Source organism: Panthera pardus, unplaced genomic scaffold (assembly GCF_024362965.1).
Source record: "Panthera pardus isolate Hobbes unplaced genomic scaffold, ASM2436296v1 HiC_scaffold_13, whole genome shotgun sequence".
In the NCBI taxonomy this organism is placed as follows: Eukaryota; Metazoa; Chordata; class Mammalia; order Carnivora; family Felidae; genus Panthera; species Panthera pardus.
Window position 1 is genome coordinate 103,198,758 of NW_026526688.1, and position 21,425 is coordinate 103,220,182.

At 40.8% G+C, this 21,425-nt stretch overlaps 1 protein-coding gene across 5 annotated transcripts in view; it reads left to right on the plus strand.

Annotated features, from left to right (window-relative positions):
• Nucleotides 1-2,795: 2,795 nt before the first annotated feature.
• The window catches only part of PRDM5 (PR/SET domain 5), a 206,874-nt gene continuing 188,244 nt past the window's right edge, over nucleotides 2,796-21,425 (plus strand). For 3 of the 5 annotated variants that reach the window (XM_019418733.2, XM_019418742.2, XM_053901284.1), the window contains exon 1: nucleotides 2,797-3,235. In XM_019418733.2, coding sequence (XP_019274278.2) covers nucleotides 3,143-3,235 — 93 coding nt within the window. In that variant the 5' untranslated portion in view covers nucleotides 2,797-3,142. Of the gene's footprint in view, nucleotides 3,236-21,425 lie in introns of all 5 variants that reach the window. The other 2 variants (XR_002072245.2, XM_019418724.2) reach the window with 2 other exon arrangements.

A 21,425-nucleotide genomic window follows, 5' to 3' on the forward strand; every position in this document is an offset into this window, starting at 1 on the left:
ATAAAGCAGATTTTAATTTCCCGTTTTTCAAAGATGATACTGAAAGGTCACTTTCTAGCTTTTAAAGTTCTAAGAAATGACTCATTGTACAACTACTGTCTTACAGGATTCAAAATCAAATTTCCGGTCAGTATTATGCATTTTGATTTGGCAAACATGTATCCTTTTTTATGTCTTGTAATAGAGATTATTATTAAGAGCTTTTTATTACTGGTTTCCATGTTTTAGGCAGTGGATTTTCTGAGCACTCTATCACATAGGTAAAAAGATCATTGCATTATTTAACGAAATCTACTGTTTGTGCCAGTTGTAACAAAATCTCTGGCAGAGATTCATAAAAGATCTGGAAAGCTTATTTAATTAATTTCAGACTTATCTTTACATTTATTTTTTACTATTTATTAATTAGTAGAGATGCCTACGTTCAGAAAGATGAACATTCTCAAGCTGACAAGTTTGTTCCCCAGAAACATAGCATGCAACCAAAAGGGAGCTATGCCAAACCAGGGTCATGAGTGAATGAGGGTTGTGTCAGACCAAGACCAGAAAACATTTCTTTTTCTATCTAATGATCAAAAGCTGTGGAAACTTCTGTGCCTAAAGAGACTTGACAGAGCTTTTGACTGAAAAGCCAGTGTGGCTTAAGGGCCAGAGCTGAAAGACTGGGTCTGACAAAGAACTGAGTGAGTGCTCTGGGGAAAATGCCATGGGCCACCCTCTGGATTGTGATCTGGTCCAGCTGGGCACAGTGGACCTGGTCTGGCCTGGTTATAGCACTGGTTTAAAGAACCCCAGGAAAACTGACTTAGTCCAGATTCTTTGGGGCACAAGTGAAATTTAGTCTCACCATTCATTCACTAGTTTGAAAAATCTCGGATTAGCCTTAGAATTGACTTTTAATCAAGACATATTTACTGAATACCTATTATGTGTTTCAAGGCCATCTAATTTTAAATTCCCTTCAAGTAAACTGTATTTATTTATTGATTCATCTCCTTCCCCGTACAGAAAGTTAGATAGTATCTTCAACAGTAGGTCAAAGGGATCAAAACTCAGAATGATTAAGGCAATGTTCTCTGATTAAGGCATTGTTCTTACCCCTGACAAAGCTACGCTTACATGTTTCTTTTTCTTTAAAGTTTTGTTTTGTTTTGTTTTTTAACATTTATTTATTTTTGAGAGACAGAGACAGTGTGAGCAGGGGAAGGGCAGCGTGAGAGGGAGACACACAATCCAAAGCAGGCTCCAGGCTCTGAACTGTCAGCACAGAGCCCAATGTGGGGCTCCAACTCATGAACCGTGAGATCATGACCTGAGCAAAAGTTGGATGCTTAACCTACTGAGTCACCCAGGCGCCCCTACCCTTACATTTTTCAAAGAGGATCATTTATTCTATTATTTAAAATCTCCAAATATTGTTATTATATTATTTTAATAAAGTTCTTCTACTTAGGAAATTAGGAACTGTTTGTGTTCCAAGGCTTTTCTTATAGTCTCCAAGAAACAGAAATCATTTCCATGGTTGTGCATTGGTAACAACAAGCCAACAGGCTCAAAATGGAGTTACTTATGCTAAGTCCCATGTTACCAAACTGAGATGCAACTTAATTAGCTTTGGCTCTTCTAGAAATGTAATTTTAAACCAGTTATCAGGAGTTGCCTGATGACCAAGCACTAGATCTGCCAGAGACATCTGCCATCACTTAAAAGAAAGTAACCTTGCAACAGCCAATCTGCTTTTTTGTTTGGTATAACTTCCTTGTTCCTGCTTCCTTTTACCCATAAGAATTTTTCATTTAGTACAGCTTCTCTGAGCTCTTTTCTATTTGCCAGATTGGATGCTGCCCCACTCATGGATTGGTGAATGAACCCAATAAAATCTTTAAAATTTGTTTAGTTGAATTTTATTTTCTAACAGTGTGGTCTTTAATGTTATCAAAATTATTATGATTTTTAACGGTTTACAAGGAACATCAAATGGACTCCCAAAGACCTCAGATTAGAAAATTATGAAGACCATCAAAAGAAATGAATAGGAAACTCCTAGCTTGTCTTAAAGGGAAAAACAAAACAAAACAAAAAAACAACCAAACGCCTTTTCAAATTTCGTCTGAGCACACTGCAATACCTAACTTTATAAAAAACAGTGAAACAAGACTTTTGTCATCCTGCGATACTGGGTTCTGCTGTTTGGGCTTTCCCTTCTCCCATCTCCTCGGTTTATGTCTGAAGATCTATCACAGGTCTGGTGATTTCCAAGCAAGAGAGGATTCAGAAATGGTGTATCTTGTGAAGTGTAAGCACTTTCTCTGGGTTACAGCACCATACAAGAACTAGTTTCTACTGGATTTAAATATTTAAATTGTTCGAGACAAATTTTGAATTAACTTGAAATGGATTAGTTGCAGACTGTGTACACCCCCGTTCCCTGTACGTTAATCACCATACTTACTGATCCCCTACGAGTTCAAATCCCTGAAACAAGCATGAAAAAAACAATGCAAGAAGGACCCAAATTTCCTAGTCCTCAGGGTTGGTTTTCAGTAGTCGGGCAATAAGCATACTTTCAGAGTCTGGAACTCCATAAAATTGTTTTGGAGGATGCCCCCAGCTGTGTCACGGACCATTTCGTTTTGCATCTAAAAACAGTACAATTTCCCAACTAGAACTAGTTCAGCGCGGCAAAACCCAGAGCTGGACAAGGGCGGGTCTCGAAGCTGCGGCGCTGGACGCGGGGAGCAGGCTGGTCCTCTCCTTTCGCCGGCCTCTGGGTTTGAGGCCCCGAGGTCAGCTCCGCTCTCGGCTCCGCGCCCGGCGCGGGTGCGAGCCGCCAACTTCGGGCCAATCAGCGCGCGGCGTCTCTGAGACCGCAGCGCCCCGGCCCGCGCCCCCCGCGCCCCCGCGGCAGCAATGGCAGCAGCGGCCGCGGCGGCTCCGGGCTGAGCCAGACCCGGGACTAGGAGGGGCTGAGCCGCGGGGGATCCTGGAATCGGCGGGGAGGTGGGGATTCTGGGAGGAAAACTCCATTTCCTCCTTCCCTGCCGGCCTCTCCCCTCCACCCAGCACCCCAAATTTCGATGTGTCTCCTCCCGGGCGCAGAGCGCTGGTGCTGAGCGAGGCGGCGGCGGCCGCGGCCGGGAAAATGCTGGGCATGTACGTGCCGGACAGGTTCTCCCTGAAGTCCTCCCGGGTTCAGGACGGGATGGGGCTCTACACGGCCCGCAGAGTGAGAAAGGTGGGTGACCCGGCGGCAGCCTGCGCGCCCCTGCTCCTGCCGCGCTCTGTGCGCCTCCCGGGGTCGCCCCTCCTCAGGGCTGGGGGCTCTGCGGGCGTCCCTGCCGTCGCCCCTAGCCGGGGCCGACCGGGACCCCCGCGGGAAGGCCGGGGCCGACGGGGCGGCCTTCGCCTGCCGCGTCTCCCGAGCGGGCAGCGCCACGTAAGTGCCTGCGGGGCGCGCTCTGCTCTCGGCCGGTCCAGGGGCGGAACTGCCGCGGGCCGCCCTGCACCAAGAGGTCTTTCCTTTCCCCTGCAGGAAGTGAGTCCGGATGGAGCCTCCCTCTTCCTCGGTGCTGGGAGTGAGCTGCGTCTTTGCGTTGGCGGAGCCGCGCGTGGGCGGGTGTCTTCACAGGCGCGCACGCAGCCCCGCCGCCGCCTTTTTTCCTTTAGGGTGATTGGAAATGTGGTCGGAAGCGCCTCGCTCTCGCTATAGGGTTTGGGAGGGGGTCATCCCGAGGGAGGCTCAAAACAGGTTTTGGAATCTCATTCACACACTCAGAAGTTCTTTCCTTGCTTCCAAAATGTGTTGTGTGTGTTCTGGGAGGTGACAACTCGATAATCGTAGAATCTCTGATCTTTTTTTCTCTGCCTTTGCATTTTCTCTGACTAGATCTCTCTTTCCAGAAGTTTAGAGACAAACGAGCAAGGCAGGCACGTTGCACTATGCATGGGGGAATGGCCTGGAAATGTTGGATGTTGAAAACAAAGGCCTAGGAGGAGAGATAACTGGAAAATTACAAACTTTTGGATTTGATGAGACACGTGTTACAGCCATTTCACAGGATGTGTACAATCTGGAACCACAAAGCCAGTGGTAAAATGCCCAGGGTAACGAGAGCCACCGTTTATTGAGCAGATACTTTGTGTCAAGGCCCCTTTCTGGAACTTTATCTACATTAGTAACGTCATCAGCACAGCTCCCTTGAGAACAGTATTAATCCTCATGTAAGAGACGAAAAAAACCAAAAGTAATGCACAGTTAAATTTCGTGCAGAGGCTTCAAACCCATGGCTTCTAGGTCCAAAGCTCATGTTCTTTCCAGATCTATCCCTACCAAGTTCACACTCGCACCGAACAGATATTTTGAAAACGAGGTTTGGGCAAGAGCAGGCTTGTTTAGGAAAGGTATGCTAGCAAGAGGGTCACAGAATGCACCCAGAGACACCAGGATGCCTTTCATCTGAGTATAAATCAGAAAGGGGGAAGAAAGATCAGTGCTTCAGAGGGCTTCCTTGACAACATGACCTATAAGCATCTCCCAGGATAAAACTGGAAGAAGCCAACCCCATACTTACTTTTTCAAATGGGAGTTTGGAAGAATGCTCAAAGGTACAAACCAGGAGTAAACACTTTATCTGAATTTGAGATGAACTGAATAGATGTTTTTGTCAAATAGGTAAATGTCAGCATCCACATTCGTTCAAAGCAGAAGTTGAAATTCTGCTTTTAATCCTTTCTCACGGCATCTAGAAAATTCCCAAATGTATTTTTCATGAAAGTCTCAGGCCTAAATTTAATTAATTAAAAAGTAAACACAATTCTTAAACATTATTTTGTTTATTGTTATTAATAGTTATAAATTAAAAAGTTATACAAATAATTAGAATTATTACATAATCCCTATATTGTGTCTTATATTACTATTTAGGCTTTAGAAACAGCTAGCCAATGTACTTTCTTTTGATATTTTTATAAATTCCAACTTATTTTTCCATGTATTTAGTTATTTGGACATTTTTTATTATTTTTGGATATAGAATGAACAGCTTCCCAAATCACCATATGTTAGTCTATTTTATTATTGCAGTACTAAATAGACACTTATCTTTTCCTGGCTCTTACAATTTCAACATGTAAAACACAGAGTTTTTCATCCCGATCACATCTAGAATGCTTATCTATATTTCAAGTGAATATGCAGATGTTTGCATTGAATTCAGATGTCCTACTATTAGTGACATAATTTAGTTATGATCACAAGATACTCAATCAAAAGGTCATCAATCATGGACAGGTTCACTGATGCCAGAAATAACCCTGAATTAGTTTTCAGTTCCTTTGCCTTCCAAAGGCTGAGGACGAAGCTGAAGCTGAATAGCAGATTTTAGCTGAATGGTAAAGTCAAAGCTGAATGTCCTTACCTGTTTGTGTGTAGTTTCTTGATTATTAAATATTTCCCACGTTACCTTTAATGGGCCTTCTGGCCATAAGTCAAGGATCAAGGGGTCTGAGAAGACTGTATTTCAGCAAAGACCTTAAACTTTTCATATTCACTATTCTGAATAAGTTTTGGAATATATCACTTTATATGTTAGAAATAACAAATTTTTGTCACACTTTTATAACACACATGCTTGTATAACACTTCTGTTTCAATAAAAACAAAAAAACACACACACAAAAAAACCAATTGCAGGGCATCTGGGTGGTGTCCAACTTCGGCTCAGGTCACTATCTCGTGGTTCATGGGTTCGAGCCCAGCGTCGGGCTCGTGTCTCCTATCTCTCTCTCTCTGTCTCTCTCTCTGTCTCTCTGTCTCTCTCTCTCTCTCTCTGCCCCTCCCCTGCTTGTGCTGTCTCTCAAAAATAAATAAATAAATAAATAAATAGATAAATAAATAAATAAATAAAAGGAAGAAAGAAAGAAAAAAAAAACAATTGCAACTAAAGCCATCTATTGATTTCAAATTCATAGAAGCTAATCCAGACTGGTACTGACATTGTGGGATCTTTCTAGAGACTCCACTCCCTCTACATTCATCAGGTCAATTTGATTTTTTCTTAACAATGGGACCCCTTAATCCTTTTTTAGGTCCACTCCTTTTTGTGCAGTGTTTGCCAGAGTGAGTTCCCTGCAATAGAATCACCTAATGCCTGGCCCCACCTTAGCCCTATTAGGTTTTTCCTTGGCAATAATCTATTTTTGCAGGCCTGAGCTTGTGCTGTCTCACAAGCTCTCTCTCTTTCTCTCTTTCTGTAGAAAATTTTCATAGTGAGAATAAGATGAAAAGGAAGGACCTCCTTTCCTTTTCTTGCCATTATGGAAATTAGAGGTTGGATGAAGAGAAGGTCCTTTCGTAGCTGTTTCTATGTAAGCCATGAATTGTTCTTGTAGAAAGAATGGATGAGACTATTGGAAAGCCCTTGAGTAGAAAAAGGAGACCTGAGTTCATTCAAAGTTATACACATTGCAAATTGCTAATAATTAGAATAAGGTGGACACTTCTGGGGTGCCTGGGTGGCCCAGTCGGTTAAACACCCAACTTCGGCTCAGGTCATGATCTCGTGTTAGGGAGTTTGAGTCTGCATCAGGCTCTGTGCTGACAGCTCAGAGCCTGGAGCCTGCTTTGGTTTCTGTGTCTCCCTCTGTCTCTGCCCCTCCCCTGCTCATGCTCTGTCTCTCTCTGTCAAAAATAAGCATTAAAAAAAAATTATAAAAAAAATTGAAACAGTCCTTTAAGGGCTAGACCTTGTGACAGGCCATATTGCAGACAAAGGAGTTGTTTATTTTTTTTATTTTTTGTTTTTTAAGTTCATTTATTTTGAGAGAGACAGAGACAGCATGAGTGGGGGAGGGGTGAGGGGAATCCCAAGCAGGATGTGCACTGTCATTGGGGAGCCCAGTGCAGGGCTCGAACTCAGGAAACTGTGAGATCATGACCGGAGCCAAAACCAAGAGTTGGACGCTTAACCAATTGAGCCACACAGGTGCCCCATAGGAGTTGTTTAAATATTTCCATTGAAGCACCACCTTACACAAAGGACACTGTCGGGTCGGCAGCCTGAAAGTGTCACACACAAGCGCACAGTATGAATTTTGGGTTTTCTGTTTACTGTGTACTTGTGTATGCTATCTCATTTTATTGTACAACAGTCTTTGTTTTTTTTTGTTTTTTTTTTTTTTAATTTTTTTTTTTCAACGTTTTTTTATTTATTTTTGGGACAGAGAGAGACAGAGCATGAACGGGGGAGGGGCAGAGAGAGAGGGAGACACAGAATCCGAAACAGGCTCCAGGCTCCGAGCTGTCAGCACAGAGCCTGACGCGGGGCTCGAACTCACGGACCGCGAGATCGTGACCTGGCTGAAGTCGGACGCTTAACCGACTGCGCCACCCAGGCGCCCCATTTTATTTATTATTTATTTTTTTTAATTTTGTACAACAGTCTTTGAAGGCTTATTATTATCCCCAGTTACAGATTGCACACTTGGTGGATAATTACTTTTTGTCAAAATGTTTGCAATTGTCCTTATGCTGACGTTTAACTTTTTCTTCTTTCCAGTTCATTCTTCACTAGCAGGCTAAAACTTTACCAGATCAGATATGTAGTTATTTTCCTTTATATCTAGAAGCCCTGTAACCTGCGTAAGTGTAGTGTAGTTGAACTGGGCTTATATTTTTAAAAACAACCAAAGATTAACAGGAAGGCTGAGGAAAAGCTGAAAAGGAAATAACTAAATATAAATGAAATAAAATGTCTCTCCCAGATTTCTGGTCCCCTAATTCCAGTAGAAGCAGTAAATAGCATTGCCGACACCTGTCTACACACCAGCAACTGCATTGACCCCCCTGGGAAGCTCTGTTCCTTGCTTCCTTCCTTCTCAATCTTGTGCTTTCTTGCCCAAGTGGCTCCTGAGTGCCATCCTGTGTCCATGAACCCTAGGGCAGTGTCCCACTATACTTTGCCTTTCTCATGAACAAACACGTGTTCCTAGTTCAAACTTCGTCAGATACCGTAGGATTTTATACACAACTACTTTTCTGGACAAAACTTATTGGCAGTGCTGGGGTATGCGTTTCCTGTTACTGCTGGAACAAATTATCACAAATTTAGTGGCTTAAAGCAATATAAGTTTATTATCTTATGGTTTTGGAGAATATAAATCTAAAATGAGTGGACAGAGTGGTTCCTTCCAGAGTCTCTCGAGTCTACCTCCTTTCCTTTTGCAGTTTTCTGGAGGCTGCCCACATTCCTTTGGTCATTCCTTTGCTCTATATCTTTCCAACCTCTGCTTTTGTGGTCACATTTCCTTCTCTTACTCTGACCCTCCTGGCTTCTCTTATAAGGACCCTTGTGGTTGGATCGGGCTGACCCAGGTAGTCCAGGACAATCTCCCCATCTCAGGATCCCTAATGTAATTACATCTGCACAGTCTCTTATATCAGGTAAGGTAAAGGTAGCCTACAGATTCTGGGAATTAGGATGTAAATATTTTTGGTGGGCCATTACTATCTTACCTGGGCTCCAAATTATAATTCTTGGCCTGGATTCTGTGGAACGTGTTACGATAACTAACTGGGGTGAGTTGTTCCCCACATACTGATCCTGATAAAATGTATTCATTGCAGATCTACCATGTTGATGAATATAATGCCTTGTTTTCAGTATTGATTCTGGTGAGATCTTCAGAGTTGGCATGCAATAAAACCCAAATGAGTGGTTCCCTTACAAAAAGGAGGAAAAAGTATGTTCATGGGAAGTAGAAAAAGAACTTCAGAAGTAAGCTAATGTGCACATTCTTATTTTACAAATGATGACACCAGAGCCCAGAGAAGCTTCACATGGAGTCTTGCGGCTAACAGCTGCCTCTCAAGCTCCCATGTCTTCCGTGATACCAGCGCCCTCTCTTTCAAACCAAGGCAAACACTTTGGTTCTTTTTGAGGGATTTGCAGTAGAGACATTCAATGAGTCAAATCCCAGTGAAAAATACCTGAAGTAAAGTTCAAATCTGAGTTTATGAAAGTTAAGATAAGCTAAAAAACAAAAACAAAAACAAAAAAATAAGTTGTATAGGGTTAGAAAACCATATGGGAAAGAGGTACCCTGAAAAGTAAAGTAAGGGAGCACCTGGGTGGTTCAGTTGGTTAAGTGTCCGACTTTGGCTCAGGTCATGATCTCGTGGTTTGTGGGTTCAAGCCCCACGTTGAACTCTGTACTGACAGCTCAGAACCTGGAGCCTTCTTCAGATTATGTGTGTCCCCCTCTCTCTGCCCCTCCCCTGCTCGCACTCTGTGTCCCTGTCTCTCAATAATAAATAAACATTAAAAAAATAAAAAAAAAAAGAAAAGTAAGTAAAAGCATAGAGGAACAATCACCATGCATAAATGTTAATATAAGGAGATGAGCTTTTGCGGAATAAAGTGTTTTGTTGAGCAGCTTGGAAGGTGAATCTCATGAAGAAACAATGGATCTTTATGCTAGAGCTAGAATTCTGCCAGTGAACGTTTGCTTATATTTCCTGGTGGCTGATGATAACTAACCTGGAAACATAATCAGAGGGAAAATCATCACCATTGATGCCTGCCATGTGTGCTATCTCTTTTCTGTTTACACATTTATACTGTAGGATAGAGACTCAAAGCAGCTTTGTATATCCTGGTGTTGTTACAGATTTTAAAATATATAACTAATCCACTTAAACGGATGTTTTCTCTGAAACTTCACATTTTGTTTTTTGTGTGTGCGATAATAATAGCTGTGGTTAATTTTTTCAACAAATATTTATTGAGCCCCTGAAATTGTTAGGCACTCACTGGGCTAGTTGCTAGTGACAGAAAGGTGAATGACAGAGACAGTAGTCACTGAATGCATCACACAGTTCATATTCAAGTCCTACCAGAAGCCTGCAAGGTTTATACTGCCATTGTTATCCTTGTTTTATCGATGAGGGGGCTGATTTTGAGGAAAGTTATATTAATAATAAGTGGATTAATCAATTTGAACTCAGATAATTCCATATATCCTTTTCACTGAAAAAAATTTTTTTTCCTCTATACTGATAAAGTGCTGTGTCCATGCTCATATACTACCATCCAGACACACATCAACTCATATAGTTTAAAAAAATTATTTCACAAAAATGAGAAAAAGAGTAAACTCATTTCATCATCCAGCATTTCTCATTCAACAGTATTTAATGGAAATCCCTTCAAGTAATCTACTTTGGCTGTCATTTATTATTTTAATATTTATTTATTTATGTATGTATTTATTTACTAATGTTTTATTTATTTATTTTGAGAGAGAGAGAGAGCGAGGGAGGGGCAGACAGAGGAAGAGAGAGAATCCCAAGCAGACTCTGCACTGTCAGTGCAGAACTTGATGCAGAGCTCAAACTCCTGAACCATGAGATCATGACCTGAGCTGAAACCAAGAGTCGGATGCTTAACCGACTTAGCCACCCACGTGCCCCTGTAATTGATTATTTTTAATGACTGAATATATTTTATGCTGTCAGTGTGCCACAATTTCCACTTATTCGGGTCTTTATTTATTTATTTATTTATTTAAACGTTTATTTATTTTTGAGACAGAGAGAGACAGAGCATGAATGGGGGAGGGTCAGAGAGAGGGAGACACAGAATCTGAAACAGGCTCCAGGCTCTGAGCTGTCAGCACAGAGCCCCACGTGGGGCTCGAACTCACGGACCGCGAGATCATGACCTGAGCCGAAGTCGGCTGCTTAACCGACTGAGCCACCCAGGCGCCCCTATTCGGGTCTGTTTTACATAGTTATTATTCAAGATATATCTTCTTCACCAAAATCTGTCCTATGAATTCAGTAGTGAACAAAATAGAGATTCTGTCTGTTGTGGAGCTTGCATTCTAGTGAGAAGAGACAGAATCTAAACAATGAACATATTAGATAAATTTTATACTCTGTTAAAATGTGGTAAGTGCTAAGGAAAAAAGAAAAAGTAGAGCCGGGTATCGATAACTTGGCAGAGTGCCTGGATGTGGGTGTGGGGATGTTATTATAAATAGGTGGTCCAGTTAGTGCTCACCAGGCAAGGGAGGTTTGGGCAGTGACTTACAGGATGGCACATTTGTAGGGGACAAGCATTCTAGGCAGCAGCGAGAGCAAAGGTCCTAAGATGGGTGTTTGCTTGTTGTGTCCCAGGACAAGGAGGCCAATGAGGCTGGAAGGGAGTGAGCTGGGGCTGAGTACTAGGGGAGGAGGTCAGTTAATGAAGGGAAGCCTACTAAGGGCCACATTTCTTTCTTTCAAGCCATTGCAAAGGTGTCTACTTTTCTTTGAGTCAAATGGGGAACCACTGCAGGGTTTTGACATGATTTGACTTGAGTTTATCAAGGGTCCTTCTGAGAATGACTGGCCACAGGGCAAGTGTGCAACTTAGAAGACTTGTTAGGATTCTGTTGCAGTGATCCAGGTGAGAGATGATGGTGGCTTAGACCAACATGGTGGCAATGCTGGTAGTGTAGTTTGAAGATAGCAGTGACAGAGTATGCTGGTGGAATAAGGGTGAAAGAAGGGGAAAGATCTGAAGATGATTCCAAGGATTTTAGTGTGAGAAATTGGAAGGGTTGTATTGTCAGCCAGCAACTGAGATGGGGAAGATTGTGGCTGCAGCAGGTTTGAAGGGGGAGGATCAGGAACTCAAGTTGTTTATTTTATAAATGTTTATTCATTTTTGAGCAGGAGAGAGAAAGAGCACACACATGTGCGTGTGTGCTCGCAAGTTGGGGAGGGGCGAAGAGAGAGGAGGACAGGGGACCTGAAGTGGGCTTCTGCACTGACAGCAGCCCGATGTGGGGCTCGACCTCATGAACCAAGAGATCATGACCTGAGCCAAGTTGGATGCTAAACTGACCGACCAAGCCACCAAGGTGCCTCTATTTATTTATTTTTGAGAGAAGAGAGAGTGTGAACAGGGGAGGAACAGAGAGAGACGGAGAGAGAAAAATCCCAAGCTCTTGGCTGAGAGTGCAGAGCCTGATGTGGGGCTCTAATTGAAGATCTGTGAGATCATGACCTGGGCCAAAATCAAGTCAGACGCTTAACCGATTGAGCCAACCAGGCACCCCAAAGGCATGTTGATTTTGAGGTTTCTGTTAGACAACAGAGAGAGATGTCAAAGAGGTGGTGAGATACAGTTGTTGTACCTGCATATCCTCCTTCCCATCCTTTATACCACTATTTTCAGCTATTTTATTTTATGCTATAAACCTTACATTTCTGCTATATTCCCTTTTGATCATCAGTTGACTTTTAGAGCAATTAAAAATCAGAAAGATTGTCTTTATTATATATTTTTAACATTCTGGAGCTCTTAATTTTTTTGCTTTTAACTAAGTTACTGTCTGGGATCATATTCCTCATGCCTGAACCATATTCTTTGAACATTTCTAGTAGCATAAGTTGCTGCCAATGAATTTCTCCAGCTTTTGCATGTCTGAAAGAGTATTTTGCTATGTTCTTCAGGTTGACAGCCCCCCGCCCCCCACTACATTATGGATGTTGCTTATTTGTTTTTCTTTCTTTATTTTTTTTTTTGGCTTACGTAGTTTCCGACAAAAAGTCTGCTCTAAGTCTTACATTCTGTACATAATATCTTTTTCTTCTGTCTACATTCAAGATTTTTCTACTTTTCTTTGAATTTTAGAAATTTAAATATGTGTCTTTCATTAAAAAAACTTGGTTTTATGTGTGGTTTGATGTCTTTTATTATTTTTTGAACATCCTTGGACATTATCTCTTCACATTTTATTTCTGGTATAATCTTTCCTCTGGGTCTCCAATTACATGTGTGTCAGACCATTTGATAGAATAGTATGTCAACAGCCTTTATATGCTTTGTTCTGCTTTTTCTATGCTTTTTTTTTCTTTTTTACTTTGTGTTTTAGTTTAGGTAATTTCTTTTTCCTTATCTTCAAGTTTATTGATTCTTTTCTCAGCTGTGCCAAGTTTCCTGGTGAGTCTGTAAAAGGAATTCATCTTTGATATTGTGGTTTCTATTTCTAGTATTTCCACTGGACTCTCCATTTTATAGTTGACATGTCTCAGCTGAAATCTTCCCTATATTCATGCATGTCAACTGCCTTTTCTATTAGGTTATTATTATTATTTTTTAGTTTATTTATTTATTTATTTTGAGAGAGAGCGAGAGCAAGCATCAACGGGGAGGGGTCAGAGAGAGAGAATCCTAAGTAGGCCCCTCACTGTCAGCTCAGAGCCTGATGCTGGGCTCAGACTCACAAACCATGAGATCATGACCTGAGCCAAAATCAAGTGTTCGTATACTTAACTGACTGAGCCACCCAGGCACCCCTCTAGTAGATTCTTTTACAAAGTAGACATAGTTGTTGTTAAAGTCCTTATCTGATAAGTCCAACATCTGTGTCATCTCTGAATCTGGTTCCATTGCTTGCTTTGTTTCTGAACAATGTTTTTTTTTCTCCTTGCTTTTTTGTATGTCATAGTTTTGATTGAATGCCAGCATCATGTGTGAAACGATCAAGAGTGCAGTAAATAGCATTTATGCTATTTACACCTCTTTTTTTTTTTGGTCAGTCTGGGGATTTGGATCAATCTAGTTAGGAGCTAAAATGGGTTTGCATTATTTTGTTGCTGTTGTTACCTTCAGTATATCACAGGCTTTAGATCCTTCTAGAGTTACCTTGTACTGGGGGTGGCTAGAGTGCTCAAGGTTTTTCTCAGTGTTTCTGTTCTACTCTCAGCTCTCTCTCTCTCTCTTTTTTTGTTAAATGTTCTTGTTTTTATTTTTGATAGAGAGAGAGAGCACACATGAGTGAGTGGGGAAGGGGCAGAGAGAAAGGGAGACACAGAATCTGAAGCAGGTCCCAGGCTCCTAGCTGTCAGCCCTGAGCCTGTGGCAGGGCTCAACCCCACAATCCGTGAGATCATGATCTGAGCCGAAGTCGGATGCCTAGTTGAATGACCCACCCAGGTGCCCCAACTCTCAGCTCTCTTTTGTCCTTGAATGCCTAAACCATAGAGGGTTTTCACCATGCTGCCTTGCTCTTCCCCTTCTATCAGTAGTAGACCGCTATGTGTTGTTTTTTGAGATTCTCTATCTTGGTCCAGCTTCATTCTTATCCAGGGTTTATCAGTCTGAGCCCTGGGAGTTGTGCCTTCTCTGCATTCCTACCTCTTCTCCATAGGAGCCAAACTTTCGCCTTGTTTTAGTTTGGTGTTTTGCTGGGGGAGTGTTTCTTGTCCCTTCCACAAAAGGTAGGAGTCCTCTGATGGTTGTGGTATAAGTTCCTGAGCCTGCATTACTTCCTGCCCTTCTTCTAGCAGCAATGGATCTTTATTTGTGTCCTAGAGGTGACAGTGTGCTGCTTCCCTTGCTGTGCCTAAAGGCTTTTCCTTATGTGGAAGAAAGGGCAGGGCAGGAGGTGTGGAGTGTTGTGTCATTCTTGTAGCATATGCTGTTTCACTCCTGCATGCTTGCATCCCTGAGGGAGACTGTTCTCCTGTCTGTCCCCCAATCTTTCTTGTATGGGAGATCTTTGGAGAAGACTCTGCACGTGTGTGTGAACTCTGCTTATGTCTGGGGCTTCCACTGGTTCTGTAAGGGCAGGCTGTCTCACATGTACCTTTAGCTGTTAAAGCGTTAGTTGATTTCTTACCTGCTTGTGTGGTGACTGGTGGCTGTGCATTCTGTGATCTGTGGCAGCAGCTAAGCCAGTGCTCTCCTCAAGAAAAGGTAGGATTTTGTGGTTTATTGGCCTTTCGGATTGGTAGGGTAGGAGGGATACCCTTTTCAAATCCTTGGTGGATATTTAACTTAAGTTTTAAAATTAATGGCATTTAAAAATATTCTTACTTATTATCTTTATTACTTAATAAATCTGTCCAGTATTGAAGGAGAGGTTTTAAAATCTCCCACTCTAGTTCTTCATGCACACACACAACACACACACACACACACACACACACACACACACACATACACATATATATATATATGTTATATGTATTATATAATACATATGTATTTTGGTGAAAAGTTAGTTAAGTTTTTAATTATTTTTTAAAAATATACATAACCTAAAACTGGCCATTTTAATCATTTTTTATTGAAATATAATTAACATACAATGTTATATTAGTTTTAGGTATACAGCATACTGATTCAACAATTCTGTACATGACTTACTACTTACCACGATAAATATAGTCACTACCACTGTGCAACTTTACTACAATATTATTGACTATATTCCCCATGCTGTACTTTTTATCTCCATGACTTATTTTATAACTGGAAGTTTGTGCATTTTTAGTATTTTTAAACTTCTCTTTTCTCCCTGTTAGATCTTCTTCATGAATGTATTTTTTATTACTATATAATGTTCTGCTTTATTCTGTTTAGTGCATTCAGCCATTAATTTAATTCTTGTCTGATATTGACACTATTGCCTTTCTTTGTCTACCCATTTAAAGTCATTTTTTATCATTTTGTTTTATCTTTTGTAATCACGTAGCTAGATTATATTTCATAATGCAATATTACAATCTCTCATTTAATGAGGAATTTAATTCCTTCATATTTAGCATAATAGCTGATAGAACTGATTTCATTCTTGTTGTCTTTCTTTATTCTCATTACTTATTTTGTATTGTTGTAACTTATTTTTAAATTTTCCTTATTTTGCAGTCTGTTCAAGTCACTGTTCATTCCTTTCTTTCTTCTGATTACTATGTTAGTTATATTCTTTTTCATTAGTGATTTACTTTTTCCCTCTTTCACAATCAGATGGATATGATTTTTTTTGTCTGATGCCTAGCACTCAACTATGTTTTCCCACAAAAACACACAATTTCTTCTACAAGATGTCCCATTTCCCCTTTCCTTCCCTCCGCCCATCGCCCACCTTCACCCCAGCAGCTTTTGGGATGCTTTTGCCTTCCTGCCATCCTTCCCCAACAGCCCTTAAGTTTGGATGAAATGGTGTGTTATTTAATAGAATTTCTTTTAAGAGTATATCCCCGTTGGTTGAAGAGTTGTTAGTTAGAGCCTATATAGTCTACACACTCTGTTAGTTGTTAATTTTGTGTGTATACACACCAGCTCCTCCTTTTCTTCTACCATCTTCTTTTCTTTGCTCTGGTTCATTTTTTAGTTAGAGACTTTTTTGTGATTCTTTTTCTCATCACCATGTGGATAATATGCTCTTTGAATCTGTGTATATCATCAGGTAGCTCTCCTTCCACCTGACTGTAAAGGACTTCCTGCTGGGTAAGTGATTTTCAGGTTATTGCATTTCTCTTTCAACTCATTCTCTAAACATATTTAGTTGGAAAATCATGTTTCTTTTTTCACTCTTAAAAGTGTGTTTTGTTGTTGTTGTTGTTGTTGTTATTTTTTTTGAGTGCTCTACTTGAATGTCCTTAAATTCCCTTATGTAGTTAAGGTATTTCTCTTAATGATTCTGCCTCCTGTAGAAGTTCTATTTTACAGAGTATGGTTCTCATTTTTCTGCCTGATTGTTCTCTCTCAGGCAGCTGGGCCCCTTTGTTTAGGCAGTCTGCCTTGGTTGTTTTGTCAAAGCCTAAGAGCGGTAATTAGAGAGCCCTCTATGATGTCAGCCCTTCCCTATAGGCAAGGGGTCTCTGTCACCATGAGCCTGCCCGGGCAGATAGGTTGTCAGTTCCCTGTTCCTTTGCTCTCTTGTCTCCTTGGACTTTCCTGGACTGCTGAGCATGGAAAGACTGTGGGCTGTGGCCCCCTCCCCCATCTCTGACTTTCAAACGTTTCTCAGCATTCCCTAGTGTCCGGTCCTCAGCCCTCTTCTGCTGTTTTCCACTTTATTACTAAGTCCACTGGAGAGAATGCCTCACACCAGTAACTTGCCAGAGCCTAAGGCTTCACTTATGTCCCGTTGACTGTACATGCTAGTGGCAGTTGTTTTGCTCAAAAGATGAAAGTAGCTTAGGGTTGGAGATAAGGGGAAGGTGGTGCGTACAGGTCACCATATACTCAGAATCTCTTCTTCCTCACAGTTCTGCTGCATTTCCCATTTCGCATTTATTTTATAAGGGACTCATTTCATAAAGAATGATTCTGTTATGTCTTGGGCACTGGTGTGTTTCTTTTCCTTGACATTCGCTATATCAGCTGAGAGTAATAGGGACAACTATAGGAATCTGAACCTTGGGGATTAAGTTCTCCCTATAATAAGAAGTTGGCACTTAGGCATTTACTGCTATCAGTTCAGTGGCTTAAAGTGTTGGGGTGGAAGTCTTTGTGTCCTCTTGGCCTCACGATGGCTGCTTTAGCCCCAGCTATCATGCTTTTATTATCAGTGGGGAGAGAGAAGAAGTAACCAAGGCCCAAGGGTATTCTTGCCAGCTGACTTAGCTCTCATTTAAGAGCCTTTGTGGTAGGTTCATACAATGATCTTTGCTTGCATATTGTTAGCTCTCTTCCCTATCTAAATGGGAAGCTGGTGAGTATAGTTTTTCTACCTATGTATATTAGTACCCTCAACAAAAGGTCAGCATTCTAGTACTAAGGAGTATGGATATATAGCAAGGCAACTTGCCTCTGCTCAGTCACAGTGGGGAAAGAAGATTAGATATTTTTCATCCTGAACTTTTTAGAAACATACTGTGTTGAAGGCCTAATTGTACTATAAGAACAACACATGAACAGGAGTGTAACATGGAAATATAATTATGTTCTAAGTGGGGACCCTAGACTCCTTCTGTGAAAAATTGTCATTATTTCACATATGAATGACTCAACTGCAGATTGATTCACTTTAATATAATTTATTTCATCAATATGTATATATTTTTTTATTCACTGAGGCATTTCAAAGTAAATTACAGACATTATGACGATTTTTTTCCCTCAATATTTCTGTGGAGGACATTCTCCTAAATAGCCATAATATCATTTTAACATCCAGCAAAAATAACAGTAATTTCCTAATGTCATCTAATTCCAGCCCATACTCAAACTACTCCAGTTGTCTCCAAAGTGTTTTTATAGCTGTTTGTTTTGAACCAGGATCTAATCAGGGACCACCTATTACATTTGGTTAGGTCTTTCAAATCTTTTAACAGTCTCCCTTTTCCCATTCCCCTTTCTGAAGAAATTAGGCTAATTGTAGAGTATCTCACAATCCGAATTTATCTGATTGTTTTCCCAGGACTTTATTTAATGTGTTTCTCTGTCTTCTGTATTTCTTTGAGTCTGGAAGCGGGGTATAGATTATTTTACCATTTTTTTTTTCTGTTAAATGAAGTGACATATTAAATGCTTTTCTCTACCCTCAGGATACTTTTGACATTGTAGTAAATAGTGCCGTTTTAAGCAGTAGGAATTGCACGAAGTGTCCACCTCCCTCTCATCTGTGTTTTAACCGCGTGCTTTCTTCCTAGGAAGCACAGATCTTCCCAGGTGCTGGATGAGAGACAGGGCAAGGGGGAAGAGGTCTGGGTGTGTTCTCTTGCCCTTTCACCCTTGGAGGTGCCTGGAGAATTCAGCAAACACCCCTCTTACATTCCTATGGCGGACACTGGGGAATGAAGGGCTAGGTTGGTTTACTAAAGACTGCGTTTTGGCAGGGGGTGTATAATGTCTGGTTTTCCCACTGTTAGTAATGCCAACACTGTTAGTAATTTTTCCATTTAAAGGGACTTGTGCTTAATAAGTTATCTGTGAGCTGACACTGTATAAGTACCTATTTCACTATCAACCTTTTACCTAATGGTCTTAGCCATTATCCATTGATAATCCTTGCCTGAATCAGTTACGTTATTAGAAATTTAAAAATGGTGATTCATTCAAATAAACAGTTCTCCTTTATTTATAAATTATCATTCCTCTGTAAAGAAGAGCTTTCCCTCATTATTTGCTGTTATCTGGTTGTCATGAACTAGGGTATTATTGAAAAGGTAGGGCAAAATGTTAGTTCTTTCTCTCTATTAATTTTAACAAGTTGTTACCCTCTAATGAAGGCAAACAAGGTTTAATTTTCTCAGGCAGTCATTAAGAATTTACCAATGTGTTTTAATCAGTTACACTTTGGTTCTCTTTGATTCTCAAATTGTTCTCTTTGATTCTCAGATTTGGTCTTTGGAGGCTGCTCTTTCTAGTAGAATTCAAGACCTGGAAGGAATCTTAGAAATCAGCTACCCCAAATCCCTAAGTTTTATAAGTGAGGAAACTGAAGTTCAGAAGTTTGTGACATCCTATTTTTTTTTAATGTTTATTTTTGAGACAGAGAGAGACAGAGCGTGAATGGGGGAGGGTCAGAGAGAGGGAGACACAGAATCTGAAGCAGGCTCCAGGCTCTAAGCTGTCAGCACAGAGCCTGATGCTGGGTTTGAGCTCACAGAGTGTGAGATCTGACCTGAGCTGAAGTCAGATGCTTACCCGAGGAGCCACCCAGGTGCCCCTGTGACACATCCTATTTTAATGGCAGAGCAGGGATTAGGTTTGGGATCTCTTGAAGTCTCAGCTACTGCTTTTCCCACTGTTCTAAGAGAGATATTTGCAGTAAATCTTGCTTTCAACTTCTTACTAATACAAGCAAAATGAGAAAAAATAGCCCATATTCGTAATCATACATTTTTTTGTCTATTAAAAGTTATTGTTGGAGCTTCTAGGTGGCTCAGTCGGTTAAGCATCCGACTTTGGCTCAGGTCATGATCTCACAGTTTGTGAGTTCAAGCCCTGAGTCAGGCTGTGTGCTGACAGCTCAGAGCCTGGAGCCTGCTTCTGATTCTGTGTCTCCCTCTCTCTCTACCCCTACCCCACTCATACTCTGACTCTCTCTCTCTCAAAATAAGTAAACATAAAAAAAAATTAAAAAAAAGTTATTGTCTAGTCCAGTGGGTGGCAAATTGAATAGATTAATTATCTGCTTTATTTAGAAGCAACAAAGAAGCACCGTTGTAGGCTGGGCATTGGACCAGTCTGAGAGGTGAGTTTGCCTTGGAAAGTTTGCTGTCTACAGGTTGAATTTGTCTTGCAGTTACATTTTATTTGATCTTCAGAGTTTTGAAAACTTGGAATTCATTGCCAGCAGAGAAAAGTAGTCATTTCATGTATGCATTTGAGCTGTCAGCTTCTCTAAAGAATTTGTGGATACGTAGCAACATTAGGTTCCTGTTGTGATATAGCAACACTCAGTTGGAGTGGAAAAGCTTACGTGGGCATGCCCTTCCAGCTTGCCTCCAAATCACTTCCCAATGTGTCCTTTACATTTTTGTTGTTGGATGTCTGATGTTCTGCTGCTTTCCTGCCTGACCTTGTAAGCATTGGAGATAGTGACCCCTGAAAGAGCTTGAAGTGAAGAATTCTAGGAAAATTCTTGCAATGAAGGTAACATCAGTAATGTAGGCATACGTGTACAGCAAAAAAATGGGGGAGCTGACAGTTTTCCTTTTGCTAATGATCTTCAGGAGCTTAATCACAGAGAGTAAAACCAGTGATGACAAGAAGTCGGCTCAAAAATTTTGAAATTCTCAAGAAGATAGTTTGAAATATTGCTTTCCTTCCTGTCATTAGTTATGAATCCCACATATGTATATATATGCATATGTATATATAATTTGTATTATAATGAATCATATGAAAAATTTTCACTTCACAGGTTGGAAATGGTCAAATATTGGCAATTTCATGTGGTTCAACTAAAAGGAAAGTAATCACATACATATGGGGTGTGTACCCCAAATCGTCCTTTCACAGGTGTGTTTTACCCAAGCAGGTTTGAAGCCCACTGAAGTAGAAGAGGCTTACTCTTAGGTTAGAATTCCCATGGGAAATGGTTAGCGAATAAAGCAGGATATGCAATAAAATTATAATTATAAGAAAGTGCTGTTTGCATAGTAGAAACAACAAGGAACACGGAGTTAGAGAAGGGGTGGATAGCAGTTGCTAAGATCCTTAGGGGAAAGCTTCAGAGTGAGAGGTAGTCTAGTAAGTACAAAATTTTCATCTAAAGTCAAATATAAATTGTTTTAATTATCTGCAGTGTTTCATATCACAAGTACTATGGATAATTAAGAGTTGGCTATTTACAGGAATCTCATATGATCTTGGGGCACCTGGGTGGCTCAGTTGGTTGAGCCTTCGACTCTTGATTTCAAATCAGGTCATGATCCCAGGATCATGGGATTGAGCCCCGTGTTGGGCTCTGTACTGAGCATGAAGCCTGCTTGGGATTCTCTCTCTCTCTCTTTCTCTCTCTATTTCTCTCTCTGTTTCTCTCCCCTGCTTGCATGTGTGCTCTCTGTCTCTAAAATAAAAAACAAAGAGTTGGCTATTTACATTTTTGTAATCTTTTTAAAAAAAGGTTTTTTTTACATTTATTTTTGAGAGAGAGAGAGAGACAGAGAGCGAGCGGGGGAGGGGCAGAGAGAG